Source organism: Mus caroli, chromosome 14 (genome assembly GCF_900094665.2).
Source record: "Mus caroli chromosome 14, CAROLI_EIJ_v1.1, whole genome shotgun sequence".
Classification (NCBI taxonomy): domain Eukaryota; kingdom Metazoa; phylum Chordata; class Mammalia; order Rodentia; family Muridae; genus Mus; species Mus caroli.
In genome coordinates this window covers 9539595-9559829 of record NC_034583.1, presented here as the reverse complement: position 1 = coordinate 9559829, position 20235 = coordinate 9539595, and the positions used below count along the sequence as shown (strand labels likewise).

Genomic DNA, 20235 nt, shown 5'->3' with positions numbered 1-20235 from the left:
CAACAGATTGGGAAAGGATCTTTACCTATCCGAAATCAGATAGGGGACTAATATCCAATATATATAANGAACTCAAGAAGGTGGACTCCAGAAAATCAAATAACCCCGTCAAAAAATGGGGCTCAGAACTGAACAAAGAATTCTCACCTGAGGAATACCAAATGGCAGAGAACTCTGAACTTGGACATGTGAATTAGGGAAGCAGTCTAGCCCACAACAGGGCTGCAGGGATTATGCCTTAGAGTCAGAGCCCAAGCAACAGTGAAGAGGACAGCAGAGGCATGACTACCACTGCCAGGTCTCCTTGTTCAATGCCTTGACTGAGCATAGTGAGGTCAAAGCCCAGCACTAGCTTCTGGAGGAAGTGCTGTGTTTCACATGTAGACAGCATTTCTAGCCAGAGTGAGCACCATGTTTCACAGCTATGCATGATATTTCCACCCACAATAAGGGCTGTGTTTCATAGCTGTATACTGCATTTCTACCTCATATGACTGCTTTTAAATTTCAATGACTTTCCATACTACCGTTCCCTGGATATTTCATGAGACTTATTGTGTACTTCTGTCTTCATGGTACCTTTGGTGGCTCTTCTTTGCCTGTGACCCCATGTTTGAGATGAACTTTAATAGAACTGATACCTGCTCCAGCCTTGCTTCAGGTTGGCTGACTAATGTGCAGAGCAAAGAACACAGAATTTGTAGTTAGAACAGCTTGATTGTAAACTCTGAGTTGCCACTTCTCACCGGGGCTTTGGGCATGTTAACTGCAGTTTGGTTTCCTCATCTATACCATGAGAACTCTATTGCCTTGAATACTGTGGAGGAGACATTTCATTATCTATAAAAAGACAAAAAATTCTGTGGAATATGGGATCTCAGTCAAAAGCACGATCATTTTTATCATGCCACTTTGTGTTTGGAGAGCCTTTTTCCACACCTTTGAGGATACTGTCTCACACTCTGACTGTGATCACTTCCCCTTTTTGGTATGTTATACAACATCTTTCACTTTTATATTGTTGTGTGTGGACACACATGCACTATAGGGCACACTCACACACATACATACATCACACACATGCACACAGAGTACACATATAAACACAATACACATGTACACACAGACACACAGACACATAGACAGACAGACAGACAGACACACACACACACACACACACACACACACACACACTGATGTAGATAGTGTCAGAGTCCTATTCCTTTCTTTCCACCTCCCTTCTCCTGCTAAAACCTACTTATTGTGAATTTTCAGTTTTCCACCTGAGGAATTTTGCTCCTGAGCACTAGAAAATCCTTTGTCTTCATCCAATAGAAGTTGGAAGCATCAGAAAACTTAACAGCTCCTACAGTACTAGGTTGGGAATTGGTAAATAAACCCTCATGCCACCTTGTCTCTTGAGGAGGGTGGCTTTTGAGACGATTCTGCACTGTGTCCTGCATTGGCTTCCTTCCCTACCGTCATTCTTCATTTCCTGACTACTGCTTCCTGGGTTCTCCATGTGACTTCCATTCCAAACCTCACTTCAGCATCTGCTTCTGGGGACTCAATCCTAGACACAAGTGTGTGTCATGTTTTGCCAGCTACATGGAACTGATTGCTTCTTCCACAGTTTCTTGATGAGACTAATCATAGACTCTGAACAACCAGGACATACTACATACAGTGGCCACAAGGATGCTTAAGTTATGACTCATTAGTAACTCCAGTACCACAGAAGACTTGTTCTAGGAAGACCTGCCACAGTGCACATCGATGTAAACCAAGCCACAGCAGAAAAAAATGCCACCATAGCATTTAAAGAATGACATCAACTGAAACAGCTAAGTGCTCAACAGAAAAGTATTAGCAAAGCAGGTTCTTTCTGATTCCATCTGGCAACCTGGACCCCACGGTCACAGCAGCCTACGTCCATTATTATGAGTTCACTATTCAATACTACAGAAAAATGTGTAACTCAGAAATATCTTCCACTGACATTACAAAAAAATTATTTCACCTAGGTCTGGCCACTCTCCCAGGAGAACATCCAGCTGACTGCCCTGTCGCTGAGCATCTGTCAGTGAGACTCTGCTCAATGCCCATGCTCAGCTCCCACTCCATATGCATCATCTGCTGGAGCTGCATATTTTCTTGGCTGCTGGCCACTGCAAACCTTGTGTGTATCTGAACACATTCATCACATACTCAAGCCTTTAGTCAAAGGGCATTAACTCTGCAGCATTGGAGGGTCTTGTCTGGGGAGCTGAAGACTTAGACTTAATGGAGAATATGAAGTAGCACAATCCCATCCCTGTTAACACAAGACAGCAGTACCTCTAATTTAGAACTCTATTTAAAATGCATAAAGACTCAAAAGCAATAGAGAGGTATGGAGTCTATAAACTGTGCAAAATCTTTCCTTTACTACTGATCTTTCCCACACCCACTGTCAGGAAGTTCCACTGTTTTTCATACACAGCGCAGAAGGTTCTTGATCCCTTTGTATGGCTGAGTTCAGAAACATTGGACATATACCACTTTCAGTCCTAGACAAATGAAACCTCAGACAGTTTTCCCATCATGTAGATCTTTTTTAACTTTGGTTGACTAGCTCTTATACTAGTCCATGTTTGCTTTCATCGATTCTCTGAGCATAGTTTATCAGTGATCTAGTCACCATTCTGTCTCTTTTTCTTTAAAGATTTATTTATTTTTATTTCATGTGTATGGTCTTTTTCCAATATGTAAGTACATTAGAGGCCAGAGTAGGACCTCACATATCCTGTAATTGGAGTTACATATGATTATGAGCCATGTGGATGCTGAGAACCAAACCCAGATCTTCTGGAAGAGCAGCATGTGAGATTTTGTACTATGAGCAAAGCACACCATATGGGTCTTGACCTGAAAATTGCTGACAAATAGTGTCCATCACAATGGCAAACCTCTCTTTGAATAACAAGCACACAGTGAGGTTGCTAGCCTTAGTTTCCACTGTGAGAATCAACTGGCTGGGGAGAGCCTTCCTAGGTGTCACACACCTGGCAGGGACACGCTTCCTCAGTGTCACATATCTAGTAGGGATTGTCCTTTCTTGGAGCCACACATCTATCCACATTGGTGGAATGAACACCACAAACACATTGTCATGTCATGTGGCTCCCACGTGAAAATGATAGCTCTTTTATACAGACATTTTCTCCTGATGGCAACAGGCCCTGTAAAGTACTATTTGATTTATTTCTTGACTTTATTTTCTCTTTAATCTTGGAACAGAGAACTAGCTGAGCTAGTGATGTCAATTTCTTTGCCATATGAATTTGGGATCTGTTTGTTTGTTCTTGGTTTATTTGTTTATGATCCCCCAAAATATTTTGGAGTCCCCTAGCAAATAATGGGCTATGTAAAGAAAACTGATAACCTCACCTAGGTAAACTCATTCCAATGAACTTGGAGTATTTCATCTCAATTCCAGGGGCAGTGACGTCATATTATTACATTCTTGAAACTGGCCTTAACAAATACTGACAGCATAGGCATCTGGAAGCAGCTTGTCTCTCCCCATGACCTCTTCAGAGGGCCATTGGTAAATATTTGCTGCACAGCAGTCAAAGGTCAGACCTGCATTTGACACAAGAAGTCAAGACCTTACTGAGGCATTTGAACAATTTTCAGAGGAATCAGAGCTGTTTCTCCAAGTCAGTGATCTCCGTCCTTTGTTTAGTAATGACGCCCAGCACATCCCAGAGACAACTGTGGTGGAGCTTATAGTGTGTCCCAGAGCCTACTGTGGTGGAGCTTACAGTGTGTCCCAGAGCCTACTGTGGTGGAGTTTACAGTATGTCCCAGAGCCTACTGTGGTGGAGCTTACAGAATGTCCCAGAGCTACTGTAATGGAGCTTACAGTGTGTCCCAGAGCCTACTGTAGTGAAGCATACAGAATGTCCCAAAGCCAACTGTGACAGAGTTTACAGTGTGTCCCAGAGCCTACTGTGATGGAGCTTATAGTGTGTCCCAGAGCCTACTGTGGTGGAGCTTACAGAATGTCCCAGATCCTAATGTGATGGAGCTTACAGGGTCTAAACTCTACCTGTGCAAAGCCTGAAGATGGGATGGCTCAGAGATACCTACACAAAAGAAGGGCATTTATGATAGAGTCATTTGTATTTTAATATGTCAGAGCTGTGCCTGCCCACACTGCCCACACTTTAAGGTGGGCAAAGCCAGATGTCATGACTTTATGGACGACCAGTGTGACAGTGACCATCACAACTCAGGCTGGCACTGAGGGTGAGGGAATAGCACGACCTTCTGAGAGATACTCTTGATGCTTGGCGAAATACAGCACAAGACAAAATCTATTCTCTCCATATACAGACTCTGAGTCTTGAGAGATATAGTGCATATTGACACTTTACACATGTGTGCAAGAAGGAATTACATTCTGAGCTCAGAGTCACGTGTCTTATGAATTAATTATCTTCTAATGTTGGTGGACATGATTCCCGCCCCGCCCCCCCCCTGTCAACAACAACAACAACAACAAAAAAAAAAACCAGTTCTTCCAAAGATTCTAACATCCCTGCTGCCTGGCTGAGAGAGTCAATATCTGAGTCAGGTGGTACAGGGAAGGAGACCTCTCTGACAGAACAGATATCCAAAGATGATGTGTCTGGGGAGCAATTCAAACTATCCAGAAGTGCAAAAGATACACAGGTAACTCTGTGAGTGAACAAAGAGGTCTCTGGGAAAGCAGGGCAGGACAGTGTGTTTGTATGTCTAGGAGCACAGGATTTTGAAGGAGGCAGCAGCTGTCACGGAGAATTATCTGTCACCCAGGAATGACAGAAGGAGCTCTGTTTAAGGAATCACTGAAAGGGTCACTCCCCAGTAATGATGCTCCATTGTCTAATGGGCTTTGTTATCTTGTAATAATGCCCTGTGGTCAAGGTGACTCATGGTGGGGAATTGACGGTGGACAATTACCTCAAGAAAAAAAGCACATTTCATTTTTCTTTTGTACTCTGCTCCCCGTTCCATCCTTTCTCTGCCATTTCATACTCTGATATTAATTTAAAATGTAAACATAATATTTTAAAATATTAAGGCTTTTGGGTTATTTTTAAGTGTTATTATCTCTTGCTACTAACCAAAGATCCCTTTAGCTTCTTACAGCCCTTCCTAGGGTAGTTTCATTGCAATGTTTTAGCTAAAAGACCAATTGAGGGTTTTTAACAATCTGTGAGTCACCTGTTCCATCTACTCTTTATTTATTAACTAAACACTTTTATTGAAATGACATTTATGGGAGAAAGCACACACATCATTAGGTCAGGCTTAGAATTTCTTTTTTATCCCAAGGGTACACAAACATTCAACCAGGTCAAGAAACTGAACATGTCAGAGATTGTTCATCTTTTAGTCTTGACCTGCTCCTGATCTGCATCCTGAATTCTAATCACAGAAACCAATTAGACTTTTTTTCTTGAATTTGTATGAATAGAGTTGTGCCTTTTTACGTATTTCTGGCTTCCTTCACACAAGTTTTTTTGTGTCAATTATTTGCACACATTTTAGGTTCATTTATTCCTAGTGTTCTCTGATATTACTCTGAGTATCTGCATACACACATGTGTGCACATGTATGTGTATGTGCATATGGGAGCCAGACAACAACCTGGAATGTTATTCCTCAGGGGCTTCCCGCCATATATTTTGAGAGAGTGTAATAGCTATTCCTGGTTGTCAACTTGATTACATCTGGAATGAACTACAGTCCAGAATTGGAGGGCTCACCTGTGATCCAGGTCTTGAGGCTGGAAGACACAAGTTTCTGACCTGGATCTTAGCATGGAGATCTTGAGGCATAGTGACTATAAAAAGCTTAGGCCTAGGCAAGGTAGTACATGCCTTTAATAACAGGAGACTAAGGCAAGGAGATCACTGAGTTTTAACCAACTTTTACTTTCAACTAAACCATAGCTCTGGTAACCAATATCCTCAGGGAACCCCCTTGCCATTCATTTGCTCTTTCAGCCAGCCAGTCTTTATAGTCAGTCAGCAGAAAGTATGAAAATGTAAGTCGTGCCCAGACAAAGGCATAGTAATGAATAAGAGTTAGGGTCTTATTTTACTTAGAATCATTGTCTATAGGTTAACATTCAAAATGGGATTTCAAGAAGTAGTAGAGTAATGACATTCACATCTAAGCAAAGACCACTACAGAGCAAAAAGAAGTGTATATGGCATGTTGGAAAAATAGTTGCAGACAGTTTGCATGTCAGTGCAATGAGAATTTCAGACAAAAAGAAAGCCTGGCTGAGATACAGACAATGGATGCCTCCAAAGTCTGCTAGATGTGTGGAAGCTGACACATGTATTCAGCAATCTCCTCCATATAGAGGCACAGATTATAAATCTGCAGAGCTTTTGTGGACCCATTGTCTGGGCTGTAATTGCTCAACTTTGCTGTATAACAACTGCCATAGAAAATCTATAAACAGATAAAAGTTCCTTTCCTGGGCTCCAGTAAAACTTTATTTTATAACCATTGGAGTCAGCCCCAGCCAAAGAATTGTACCAGGTAGCCTCCCTTGTATCTTTGAGAGGCTGGGGTGTTGCTGACCTTTGTGTCACTGTGACCACACACCTGACAAAGCAATGTAAGGGAGGATTTATCTGGACCCACGATTTCCATTGTAGTGGAGAAGGCATTTGAAGCAGTCCCATTCGTGATGGTAGTAACTTGGGAGGGAAGCTGTTCATGTGGCATGGACCAAGAAGCAGAGGAGAGCAGGTTGGAAGAAAGTGTGGTGTCACAGTCAAAGTCCCAGTCCTTCCTCAGCCAGGAGCTTCCTCCATCCTCCACAGTCTTCAAACAAGCAGCACATGCTGGCGGCCAAACTTAGAAACCGTGTTTCTGGGGTGAGCACTCCAGATTCACACTCTAACAGATACACTGGTGATCCTGCAAGGACTTACTTCTCAGTTTTTAATTGATGTAGCAGAGCCCAGAGCACTGTGGGTGATACCATCCTTAGACAGGTGGGGTTGGGCTGTGTAAGAAGGAGTGTAAGAAGTTTTGTGTGATATGAGTATTTACAAAGTGAAGCCATAGCGAAGTGGCTGAGCCTCTGTGTCTTCCAGAGCTGGCTGGGTGAGGAGTGTGCCACACTGAGTCTGCTCCTCTGGGGCTACTCTGTACATCCTGCTCATTCAGATTTGTTTCTTTATCCCTGTGTCTCCAGCTCCCTTCCTCTTAGAGAAACGTGGAAGGTGGCGAGATGGAGCTTCTGCTCTTCTTACTCTGGTATTTTGAATGCCAAGACACTGGGAAGTGTGTCCCAAGCGATCGATACTAGGGGTGAGGGTTGTCTCCCTCACTGCACTTGCTGTTTGAACTGGATTCTGAAAGAACAAAGGGAAGCCCAAAGTCCAATCTGCTCAAACAGAGGACGCGAAGGACCTGCCTGAATCTTGACCTTTGCCATCCACATCTAATTCCCTATGTCCTCATGGAAGTGACCAGAGGCACAGTCCCAGATGAAAGAGCATGGCAGCTCTTACAAAAGAAAGGATTTCATTGGACTTGCTCACATTTTCTGAGGTTTAGCACATTATCCTCATGGTAGGAAGCTTAATGGCAGGTAGGCAGACATGGAGCTGAAGTAGCTGAGAGGTTCTATATCTGGACCCACAAGCAACAGAAAGAGAGAAAGCCACTGAACCTGGCTTGGCCTTTTGAAACCTCCACCCCAGGGACACACTTCCTCCAACAAGGCCACACCTCCAGATCCTTCTCAAGTAGTGCCACTCTTTAGTGACTAAGCATTCAAATACATGGACCTATCAGGGCCACTCTTATTCAAACCACCACAGACCCCAAGCCAACTTTAGAAGCCATAGCACGGTCCTTTCAAACTGTTTCCACCCTCTCACCTGAGGTGGGTAAGGAAGGTTGCTTTACACCCTGCTATGTGAACAAAGAGAGAAAAATGTTTTTTTCCCCAGAAAGTGTACTCTGTGTTACAGTTCTGCATGTGACTGTAACATGGCTCCACACTCATCATCATTTTCCCAACAGAACCTCCCTGGGAATGTCTACCCAACTTTTGCTGTACTCTGACAGGTACTCTCAATCATCTTGGGATGGTTTTATTTGCCATTTTCTCTGTCATACACTAGAATAAATTTCAGTTTCATTCCCTCTGTACCCTTCATGAAGCATTTGTACTTTTTATACCCTGCTCCCAGCAGTGTCTGAAGGAAATCCTATATGTGTGTGGGTGTGTACACACACACACCCACATTACCCCCCCCCACACACACACACACATATAATGATTGCTTACAGGCTGTGTTTCAGCTAGTCTAACAATCAACAGAAGGTCCAAGAACCCAGTAGTTGTTCAGTCCACATGGCTGGATATCTCAGCTGGTCTTCAGTACATGCTGGAATCCCAAAGAAGTAGGTTCCAATACCAGTGAACAATGTACTTGCTAGGAAGAGTAACAGCAAGCAGCCAAAGGAAGCAAGCTTCCTTTTTCCATGTTCTTTATATAGGCTTCAGAAGAAGGTATGTCCCAGATTACAGGTATATCTTTCCACCTTAAAAGATTCAGATTAGAAGTGCCTTTTCCCATTTCAAATGACTTAATTAAGAAAAAAAATCCCATTTTTGGATTTTAGTTAATTCCATGTAGTCAAGTTGACAACCAAGAATAGCCATCAGAGTTGGGCAAATGAATGAAAAGATGGCTGAGATGGTCAGATCAATTAGGATGTGGACTGGATGGATAATGGAAGAATTGAAAGAAAAATGAGATAGAAAAATAAAGGTAATCTTTATTTTGTAATATTATCGTCATTTAATTTACTATAATTGGTGTTAAGTTCCTAAGACTGAATACTCCTTCTGCAGAAAACAGCAAGTTGTTTAATTTATTTTCTGCCTCCTATGGCAGACTCTCAATATCTCAAATAAACCATTCTGACTCATGGTTTATTCTGTAAATAAGAAACCATATAATGTAAGCATTTGTTGATTTCAGTGGAGATACCTCCTGATGAGTCTACTATAAATTGAAAATACATTGTCTCAGGAATACACTTCATACAACTCACATCTGGGTCTCCATAGCTTAGCAACATAGCACAAGGCAGAGGTCATTCTTTTCCTCACAATTAAGCTGAGACATCATAGGTTAGAAACTCCATTCACAAAGACTTGTTCAGCACATAACATACTGATCCTAAACAGGCATGTGCAGAAACTCCCAGAAATGTCCTTATTGGCCTAAGCATGAGGTTGAAATGTCTACTCTGAAAGAATTATCTAGGCTTTCATCTTACACTCTGGATAGGAGCAGGCAATGTGTTCCTAGGTGTACTTTCTCTTGTCAGACCCCATCTTGGCATTTTTAAAGTTATACTGAATCCCATACTATGTTCTAAGTTATATCTCATGTGTTCATGAGTCAGTACTAGATGGTGTATCACTTTAGAATGCATTGAATAGGTGAGAGATGTGAGCCTGCAGCGAGTAAGTAAGTGACCTCGCTTGACTTGGGCTCACACAGCCAAGAAGAGGCAAAGCTAAGTTTCACCCAGCATCTAAACTCAGTGCCTTTCTCCTAGCACTGTCTCCCTGGCCATTTGTCTGACCCTGACAGAACTCTGAACAATGTCGTCTTACATTTCTATGGTTCTGTTCACATGCCAGGCACTAGCTGTGACTTTCCAGTGGATGAGATGCATCTAAGTGACTAAGGGACAGAGTTTTTAATAGTTTCAGTTGAATTAAGCAGTAGATTAAGTTTAAGGACCGAGGACTACTTGGATCACTCACACAGTCTCTGAAGAGGTCATACTGAGCCAGGTGAGTAGGCAGCAACTGAGACATGCCCTTGGCTGTTTCCTTGGTACTGAAATGTTACTCACAATTCCATCATTTAGAAGAATCAAGCTCTACCTCTGATCATTCACCTGTCTAGGAGGGTTGTCTCATTTTAGCTCTTTGGAAAACACTGAATTAAGACACAACCCCCCCCCCAAAAAATAAAATAAAATCAAGCAGACTGTGTTCATTAGGGATTCATTGCTGTGAAGAGACACCATGGCCACAGCAACTCATATAAAGGAAAACATTTAACTGGGTCTGGCTTATAGTTCAGAGGTTTAATCCATTATTGTTATGATGGGAAGCATGGCAACGTGCAGGCAGACAGGTGTGCTGGAGGAGCTGAGAATTCGACATCTTGATCCACAGGCAGCAGAAGGAGACTGACTGCCATACTCCCTAGCTTGAACATATTGAAATTTCAATGCTCAACTCTGCTGTGACACTCTTCCTCCAGGAAGGCCATTACCTATACTAATAAGGCCATGATTCCTAACTGTGCAATTCCTTGTAGTCCAAGCATTCAAACACATGAGTCTATGGGGCTCATGCCTATTCAAACCACCACACAAAACAATACTAAGAAACTGTAAGCAAGCCCTGGCCAGGTAAGACCATGGCTGGCTGTGCTGGCACTGACTTGGCCATTCTTTATCTCCCTGCTGCTGCTGTCCTACAAGGTGTCTGTGAAAATGAAGGAGTATAAAGCAGGGTTGGAGGACAGGAGAGAACAGGAACTCAGGGTTGTCTTGTTGTTTGACTGGCTTTTAAGGCAAGGTCTTGCATCGTAGCCCTGGGGAGCATCAACCTTCCAGTCTTCCTGCCCCAGCTTTTAGGGTGCTGGGGTTTCAGGCAGTGCCAGTGTGCTCAGCTGGAGTGTGTGTTTCAAAGGTGGAAAAGCAGTGAGCAATTTCTCAGCGAGGGAACTGAGAAGTAAGGAGAAGTAAGATACTGTGCCAAGAAACAAAGATGAGTCTGCATGGCACATTGTAAATACCCTGGACCAAGACATAATAAATGCCACAGGATTCCTGGCGTGAACAAATTGAACTGAAAAATGCTTCAAAAGAAGAAAATTGAAGGTCTTAACAAAACTGGATTATGGGACTTCAGTGAAAAGCAAGTTCATGGTCCGTGCTTGCCCGGCGTGCCTGACGTATGGGTGTAGGGTATGATTCAGTGTACTCTTCAGCATGTCAGGCCTTGGGCTTCATCCCAGCCCAAGACTAAAAGAGTAAACAAAACACACAAAAAAAAGCCCTCGTGTGTATTAAATCTTAGACCAATAGAGACAAGGTGATACAGAGTTCAGTTAAATTCTGAAATACTGAAAACCCAGGGTACAGACAAGGGTACAGACATGGGCCAGTCCTAGTCCACAGCCAGGTTGTGTAAAAAAAAAAAAAATCCATTTAACATAGTTGCAAACACAGTATTCATTTGCATGCATTCTGGTGCATCAGCAGGTGTTCAGAGCAGCCTACTAGCCAGAGGCTTTGGTGAGTTGCCAGGCAAAGCCTATGAAAACCAGCATGGCTGGAGGCCAAGCCCTGGTGTTCTGTCTTGCACTATCCACACTCCTGCCTCAGCTTCCCTGAAGAGGCAGGTATTGCTCAATAGGTGTCTTTTCAGTTTTTCTCAGTGATGAATGTGGAATCCAAGAGATGCTAGGCACACCTGTACCACTGAGCTCTAACACAACCCTAGTGTCTTCTCTGCCCACAGAACTCGACTGAAAGGGGAACAATCCAATACAAGAGGGCTTAGGTCACTAACAGGAAAACACTTCATGGTTTTGTTTTGGTGAGAAGGTCTCATGTATCTCAACCTAGAGTCCAAGTCTATTTGAAGCTGAGGATAAATTTGGTTTCCTACTCTCCTGCCTCTATGTCCCAAGTGCCAAGATTACAGGTGTATGCCACCATGCCCTATTTATGTGGTGCCGGGGATCAAATCCAGGCAAGTATTCCCCCAACAGTAACATGACATGAATGCCCTAAGAGGAAAAAAAGTCATTAAATTTTTTTTTTTAAAGTTAGATGTGTCTTTTTAAAGCAGCATGCTCTGCCCCAGTGTAGGTGGGATTGTGCATGCTGTGGCCATGTGGGTGCATTTGAACCTGGAGCAGCTGAGCATTCATGAGGGCGTGGAGGAGGAGCTGTGGCCAAGCTGTCTACGCACATTCAGACACGGTTCTTTCTTCAGGAAACTCTCTGGCTCTGACATGTTTGCTGAGCATGGTGCATGGCGTTTCACTCAGCATTGTCCAGTGGGTAATCGCTGCTTCAAACCCAGAGAAACGGATGTAGATCCTGAACTCTGGCTATAAATTCCTGTTTTATGATCATGGTTTTCAAATGTGCTGTGTCACACTGGCAAACAAGTACACAGTGACTCTCAAACAAAATGAATTTGACTCTCAAACTTTTGGGGATTTTTGTTTGGTTGGTTTTTCTTGTTGTTCCTTAGACCATTGATCAAATAGAGAAAATAGAAGAGGTGACCATGTTAGAACAGGTGTCCATGGAGGGCATGGGAAAGGTTCTTTCTAGCTATGTAAATCAGACTCAGTGATGTCACTCCTTTACACGTCACTGTGAACACATTGGCTCAGGTTTAACTCTACCATATTCATTAGTCACTATCATATATGAGCATATACTTATAGTGTATGTTCATTGGTACTTTCCTTACTTCTATTTAAAAGAAAGACTTCAGGGAAGAATCATGTTTTCAAAAGGTGGGAGAAGATTTACTGACCAAAAAATGATAAGAAATGTGGCTAACTTGAGTCCGCTTTTGAATTAACACTTCCTAATAGCCTCAATCCCTGCCAATGGTGTAATTAATCCATGATGAGAAATGACTCACTGACTAGTGAGTCCCACTGCGTTATAAGAAGTCCATAATATCCCATCCACGCAGATTTAAATACTGATCAAGTTCATTTCTCTACAATTAAAAGAATCTCGAGGTGATTATAAATCTAAATTATCCTTGTGCAAAGAAAGAAATTCCCCAATCACAAGCACACACCACACCACAACCACAAAGAGCCTTGCTAGAGACTGTATCCTGTCAGCCAAGCAACTGCTATCTTGGGGAGTTCAGCTATGTCCCCTTGCAAAGGGTAATCCTAGCTGGGCTTGTTGATAATACTGCCCCGCTCCAGGAAAGACTGGGGCGGGTGACATCTTCCCCCACCACCTGTTGTATGCAACTCTGCCTTAATTGCCCATTGCCTGGGGAAGGTCTTAAATATATGGGAAATGTCGTCTCCATCTACATAGCTGTGGGGAAGCTGTCTTTTCTGCTGAAGTACAGATTTTCCAAGAGTGCCTAGATGGGGAGGGAGCACCCCCACACAGCCCTGTAAGTGACTTTTCAATTATGCTTTGTAAGGAAGCCCAGTAAACTCAAAGTTCCTTAGAGTGACCTCTAGTAATACTGACCTCTGTCCTTGGAACCATAGGTTTAGGAGAAGGGTTAAATATTGCTTAGGTCTCCTGAAGAAAAGGAATTTTAGCAACACACAGGCACACAAAGGAGGAATATTGTGGAAGACATTTCTGGGCTCAACCTCTCTTTCCCATGACCACTGCCTCCCTGCACTTTGGGACCATTATTAGCAATTTCCACAAGGAAGTGCAGCAGCCTCCTGGAGAAAGGGCACCTGAGACACAGGTATCTGCCATGGTGCCAAGCTTTCTCACCTCTAACTTATTTCAGTTCTGTTCAGTTCCTCTCCCCTCTGCCCATACCTTTTCCTCCACCTCCAATACTAGGTGCTCGTGACTCTGTTTTCAGGGAACCCAGGACCTCAAGGAAGCATTCAGGGGCAGTAAGTCTCTTGGGCCAAGCAGAAAGTCACACATAGCCCAGCCTTTTGTATCTTTACAATTGTTCAATGGTGGTGGGTTAAGTGGTCACTTTGTAATGTTGTCTTTGTAGTTGACAAGTTTCTAACAAAATCGCTACAGAAAGGAGAGCAAAACAGTGTGCACTTCCAGTGAGATCTCTCCCTTCAGCACTCTGAGCTTCCTATGCTGCAGGTATAGATGGCCTTCTTAGGGACACTCACTCTCTAAGGAGGAGTGTGCAGCATGCTCCCATCCTGTGCCAGGACAGCCAAATAGCAGCAAACTAGTCAGAAGGGCATTTCAGCAAGGGTGGGGGTACCTGACAGGCTCCCCTGTGTGTCGGTGCCCTTCCTTCCCTGCATTGCCCACAAAGGAAGACAGGAGTCGGGGCTTCCCCACCCATTTCCTTGCCAGCCTTCTGTGGGAGAATTCCCAGGTTGACAGAGAAGGAAGCAGAGTCTGGCTCTGCCCAGCATCTTCTTTCCAATGGAGAAGTTGGAAGCTAGCTGCAGGTGGCTTCCCGTTTTGAAAGTGCTGGCTGTTTGCCTACATCTATATTAATTGCCTCTGGGTTTTGAGAACAACTGAAAAAAAAAATCTGCTCCTTCCCCTAGGCTGAGTCAGTGTAACCAGTTTAAAAAGGAAAAGAGAAATCCTCTTGTCTGAAGATTAGGTTTTTTGTTTGTATTTTTTTAAACAGGTATAATTGGACAGGGGTGGTCTGAGCCAAGTCTAGCTTTCAGAATTATAAAACCCTCATACTTACCCAGTTTTCAAACTCCACGTTAAGTTATGTGTGGGGACCTGTGCCTGACAAAGTGGCCACCAATACTGTCTGTGCATAGACTGAGGATTGGCGTGGGTTCAGACGGAGCACAAGTCTACCAACCGCTGAACCCTGTAGCCTCAGGAAGGTCTGGATGTCCTTGGCAAAAGTCCCACAGCTAGAAACAGGAGGCTGAGACACTGCTAATATTCCTTTTGTGTATTTATTGAGAAGTGACAGGTAGTTATTTACGTTCTATGGATGGTATACAGATGAGAAAACTGGGTCCTAGAGAAAAATCAGTATTTTCCTAGACACACAGATGGCCAGTGACAGTTACTGTTTTCACCAACCAGCAAACCAGAATCTAAAATTCTCTCTGTCTCTCTCTGTCTCTCTGTCTGTCTGTCTCTCTCTCACACACACACACATACATATATACATACATATATACATGCATACACACAACCCTCAGTCTCTCTGTTCTGCCTCTCACTTTCTGAGTTTGTGAGACCGCGATTGGCACCGAGGTGGGGTGGGGGTGGGGCGGTGGATAGAAAGAAGAGAAAGGTGAGATTAGAAACAGAGTTTGGTGCAACTAATCTGTGACTGCTCCAGGTGTTTCTGCCTTTTCTCTCCCCTCCGGAGCTAGGACAATCCTTTCAGCGAGCTCAGCTAAAGCCTGAAAGAGTGAGAAAAAGGGAGGAAATAATAATAATAATAATAATAATAATAATAATAATAATAATAATATGAAGAAGGAATAAAAAAGACTGCAGGCTTAATGGAAAGTTTCCCGGCCGGAGAGGCTTCCTTCTGCGAGCGGTGGCGGGGCTCCTGATGGGCAACTCGGGGCTTGCGGAGTGCTTTTACAGGAGTGGAAAGATACCTAAGTTGCAAGGGCTTGGCCAGGAACAGGAGAGCAGAGAGGAATTTCAGAGGCGAGCTGAGGGCGAGGGTCTCCCTGCCAGGGCAGGCTGATGAAAAGGCGCAAACCACAGCCGCACTCCCGCTCCTCCCTATGCTCCTGGCATTGTTTGCACGCTGAGCCATGGGGAGCACCGCGCGGCTGGCCGCGGCCTCGCTGGCTGAAGGCTCTTGCAGGGCTGCTGGGAGTTTTTAAGCGCTGTGAGAATCCTGGGAGTTGGTGATGTCAGACTGGTTGGGTCATTTGAAGGTTAGCAGCCCGGGAAGGGTTCACCGAAAGTTCACTCGCATATATTAGGCAATTCAATCTTTCATTCCGTGTGACAGAAGTGGTAGGAAGTGAGCTGCTCCGAGGCAGGAGGGTCTATTCTTTGCCAAAGGGGGGGACCAGAGTTCCCGTGCGCCGCGGCCACAAGACTGGGATGCAGAGGACGCGAGCCACCCGGGCAGGGAGCGTCTGGGCACCGGCAGGGTAGGACCCGCGCGCTCCCGGAGGCCTGCGCGGGCGTCGCCTGGAAGGGAGAACTTGGGATCGGTGCGGGAACCCCCGCCCTGGCTGGATCGGCCGAGCGAGCCTGGAAAATGGTAAATGATCATTTGGATCAATTACAGGCTTTTAGCTGGCTTGTCTGTCATAATTCATGATTCGGGGCTGGGAAAAAGACCAACAGCCTACGTGCCAAAAAAGGGGCAGAGTTTGATGGAGTTCGTGGACTTTTCTGTGCGGCTCGCCTCCACACCTAGAGGATAAGCACTTTTGCAGAGCGCGGTGCGGAGAGATCATGTTTGACTGTATGGATGTTCTGTCAGTGAGTCCCGGGCAGATCCTGGATTTCTACACCGCGAGCCCTTCCTCCTGCATGCTGCAGGAAAAGGCTCTCAAAGCCTGCCTCAGTGGATTCACCCAGGCCGAATGGCAGCACCGGCATACTGCTCAATGTAGGTTTATTATTTTTTTTCCCTTTCTTTTACCAAGGAAAAATAAATGTCTCTCTTGCATGCAATAAAGACACTGGAATAAAGTGCAGTGGTGGCAAGACAAAGGGTTTAATGATTTAATGCTGAAGGGGTGTGATAGGCTGCCATGCATATAGATTCCCTCTGTTGAAATTCCCTCAGAGAGGTTTCTTGAAACGCCTCCTGCGCCCCTGTTCTCCCTTACCACCCTATTCTTTCTTGAAGATAGGTGTTTTTGTTTGTTTGTTTGTTTGTTTTTAAATAACTACGGAAGGAAGGGGAAAAACAGAAGGTGACCACGGACTTTGAACATTCTTCAAGTAGCGCAATCTGATATTACATGCAATTTGTGTAGAGAGGGGACTTAACTTTGCTGGGATTAGCCACGAGCTCAGTAACACTTCCCCCTTATGTATTTCAACAGTGCAAAGTAATTAAAATATGACATGGTCTCTTCAAGGAATGCAACCGTGTGAAGGCGGTTAATCAGAGTTCATAATGTACCGGGCAGGATGGCGCAAGATGCTGCCTCCCTCCTTCCCTTCACCGAGAAAAGGCAATTTGTCTTAGCTATGACCCCACTGCCATCTCTCCGAGTTACTTTGTTGGTCTAAGAAGTTTCTGCTTTGCTAGGTTACTCCTGGCCACCAACACCCCTCAGGCTGGCCATTCATTATTTCCATACCTTACAATTCAGTCAAGAGCCTGGACTTCAGTTAAAGGAAAAGAAATCTAAATGGGGTAGCCTCGTTTTCAAAAACAATATTGACTGTTTGGTTATCTGATGCTGACATGGTGCTTCAGCTTCATCGGTCAACAGTAGCTTAGCTGCAGGCCTGAGAAGTGACCAGGCGTCCTGGGAAATCTTACATAGAGCTGATGGTAGTGGGAGCCTGCAGGATGCTTCGCCAACCTGACAGTGATTTAGATAAATGGCTCATCTATCTATCAAAATGTTTTTAGTACTTGATTTGACAATTCATTGGAGCATTAGCCTGAAAATGACATTTTAAATCCTTGTTTACAAAGCGGTCAAAGTTTAACTGGGAGAAATTGAGTTTTCCTAACAACAAGGTGACTTGTCTAAAGAGAGAGGCAAAAGGCAAAGTAGAGGAGGAGCAGCTTGTCAGCTGACTCTCTGAAACTTTTTCTTAGGAAAAAGGACAAGGAAAAAAACAAAAAACAAACAAACAAAAAAAACTTACTTCTTGGGCCAGCAAATCAACAGGTTTGGAGTTGGAAAACCATTAACCATTTGATGCCAAAGGCCTTGCCATCCAACTTAATATTCACAGAGCCCCATGTAGCCACACAGAATATTGATCGCTCCAGGAAATGCCTTAATAGTCATCGGCTCCCCAAATATCCTCTCCTCTTTGTTACTCATTTTCTTTTTGGAAAAGGCAAAAAACCTTAGCATTAGAAAATATTTTCCAGTCACTAGCATGTCCTCAAAACCTCCTTTCCATAGCAATTAAATTGATGCCAATGTTCTAGTTGAGATTCTGGGGACTGCGCACTAGGAAACTTTGACTTATTAGAGAGGATTGTCCTGAAACATTTTTATAGAAGGGAAGAACTGTCTTGGAAAGAGATTCTGTGGAGCGGAGTTACTTATAGAAATTCTCCCTTTTGCAATTACCCTTCTTACCTATTAGGTTTCAAGAGTGGAGGGAAAAGCTTTGTTTGCTTTTGATAAAGTTAAACAAGGGATTTGCTTTATCTGGGGAGAGCTGAGCTGACTGTCACTCGCCTAGGGCGAGCTGATAAGCAAAAACTGTGGATAGCACCAAGGTTTAGCTAATCAAAGAAACCTGCTTTAGACAAAGTAAATAAAAGCATTTGACAAAAGGGTTTCAGGAATTCCAGTGTCTTGTTTTTGTAAGCAAGGCAATCAGGGCTCATTGTGGTCAGCTTCAGCTAGGGTTTCAACTCATACTCCAAACCTAGAGCTGAACCGAGTCAAGTGTCAATATTGCTGGTACCCCGCAGACTGGCTCAGACTGGCTCTGTTGTCCTCAAACCAAGGAATCCCAGTTCTTTCTGTTGATTCCAGAGATTAAGGATAACTAAAACATTCTTTCAAAAGAAATTCTAGTAAGTATCCGAGTCTTACAGTGTTGGGCTTTTGAAAGGAAAGCCTTGTGAACTACCTTTGCATAAGTAACAGCTTAAATCCTGTGGACTTAGTTTTCCATTTTACCTAATGGCTGTTTTGAAAAGGTGCAGCTCAACTTTGCTCTTAATACAGAAGAAACAGTGGGGCAGAGAGGAAAGAAAGCCTGGGACTGAATTCCACAAAACTATCTCCAACTTTGGAAGCTTATGCAGGTTGTGTGTGTGTGTGTGTGTGTGTGTGTGTGTGTGTGTGCACTTGTGCGAGTCCATGTGTCTGTGTGTATTTAAAACCTTTGAACATATTGACCCCAGAGCCTCACTTTGTCAAGTGTTAGAATACTCTATTTTTCTTTTAATTTGAAAGACAGAAAATTGATATGCCAACCAGCTGTTGGTTGTGGTAGGGCCTGTGGATTGTTTGGTATAAATATTGGAAATCAGGATTAGGGGCCACTAAGGGAATGTAAATAACAAAAAGACGGCCCTGCACGGCTCCATCTGGGTCACCAAGGGTCTATTCAGATACCTCCTGGATTCTCTTGTTTTTAGGTAACTCCAGACGGTTTCCGGAATTAATTGCTTTATGGGCACGGATTAAACCTCATTATTTAAAAAAATCTAGATATAGTTGCTTTTGATGAAGTCATGAGAGTGGCAACATTTTGGCTCCTTTCCCCATGTTCTCCCTTTTCCACACATCAAAAGAGGGGAGAAAAAAGTCTTTTTGCATGGGGGTTTGCCCATTCAGAAGAAATTTTTAAAAAATGAACAGTTAGCAATGTGTGATTAAGGAAGAAAAGTTCTCCTCTTAAAGCGCTGGGCTCTGGGTTTGAAGCATTAAGTAGAATCGAAGTCGTCTCCTCGTGAGATCAAAGTGGCAAAATCAAAGTTACCTTCTGAGAAAGACTCAATGAAGACCGACAGCCGCCATGTGAACTGAGTGGCGTTTTGAATAAATATTTCAGTAAAAAGGGCCACTTGTTTTTCTAAAGTAGGACATAATTTTCTGCTGTTCAGCCACATGACTTAGTGACAGTGTCAGAAAGAAGAGGAGAGCGGGGACTTCTGAAATCTTAGAGAGAGTGCACCACAGGGTCACTTCAAAAACAAAAGATGAACAAAGTTTTCTTTCCCAGTAGAGAGAGAGAGAGAGAGAGAGAGAGAGAGAGAATAGAAATCTGTCAATTTCCAGATAAATGGGTGAGTTTGCAAATTAGAACAGGGGAAACAGAAAAGCAGCGATTAAATTTTATTGCCAGAAAAGGGTGAATTCCAAAGCCCCAAACCAAGTCACGGAGGGGCGGTGCCCCGCATCTTCTTAACTGTAAACTGTTAGTTTGGACCAGATTAGCCCCTCTGGTTTGAATCAACTGTCAAGTAGGAACAGAAAGCCTGGCATGGGCTGTGTCCTTGTTTTCTTACTAGGTAAGTGACTAGACTGTCAGCTTCTGCTGGGTTGGCTGGCATAAGGAGGGGTCTCCTTTTCATTTTGGACCATCCAGAACCAGCAAGGACCGTCCTGGTTTGACACTTCCATTTTTGTCTTTGTTTTCTGATGAATCACAAGAATACAACTATAGTCTTTAGATTTCACACACTTTTCCCCCATCAACCCATTAAGCAGGGCCATAGCTAAAAAAGAAAGAAAATCTTACTGTTTTCTCTTTTACATATTAAGCAAGGCCGTTCACTTTCCTCCACAGAC

General features: G+C 43.7%; 1 protein-coding gene across 3 annotated transcripts in view; it reads left to right on the top strand.

The window, feature by feature from the left end:
- The window catches only part of Rarb (retinoic acid receptor beta), a 664387-nt gene that overhangs the window by 516351 nt on the left and 127801 nt on the right, over nt 1–20235 (top strand). The window contains exon 1 of one of the 3 annotated variants that reach the window (XM_021181692.1): nt 15662–16394. The exons of 1 other annotated variant lie outside the window; for it this stretch is intronic. In XM_021181692.1, the coding sequence (XP_021037351.1) occupies nt 16238–16394 (157 nt within the window). In that variant the 5' untranslated portion in view covers nt 15662–16237. Of the gene's footprint in view, nt 1–15661; nt 16395–20235 lie in introns of those variants that run through there. One more of the 3 variants, XM_029469077.1, reaches the window with a different exon arrangement.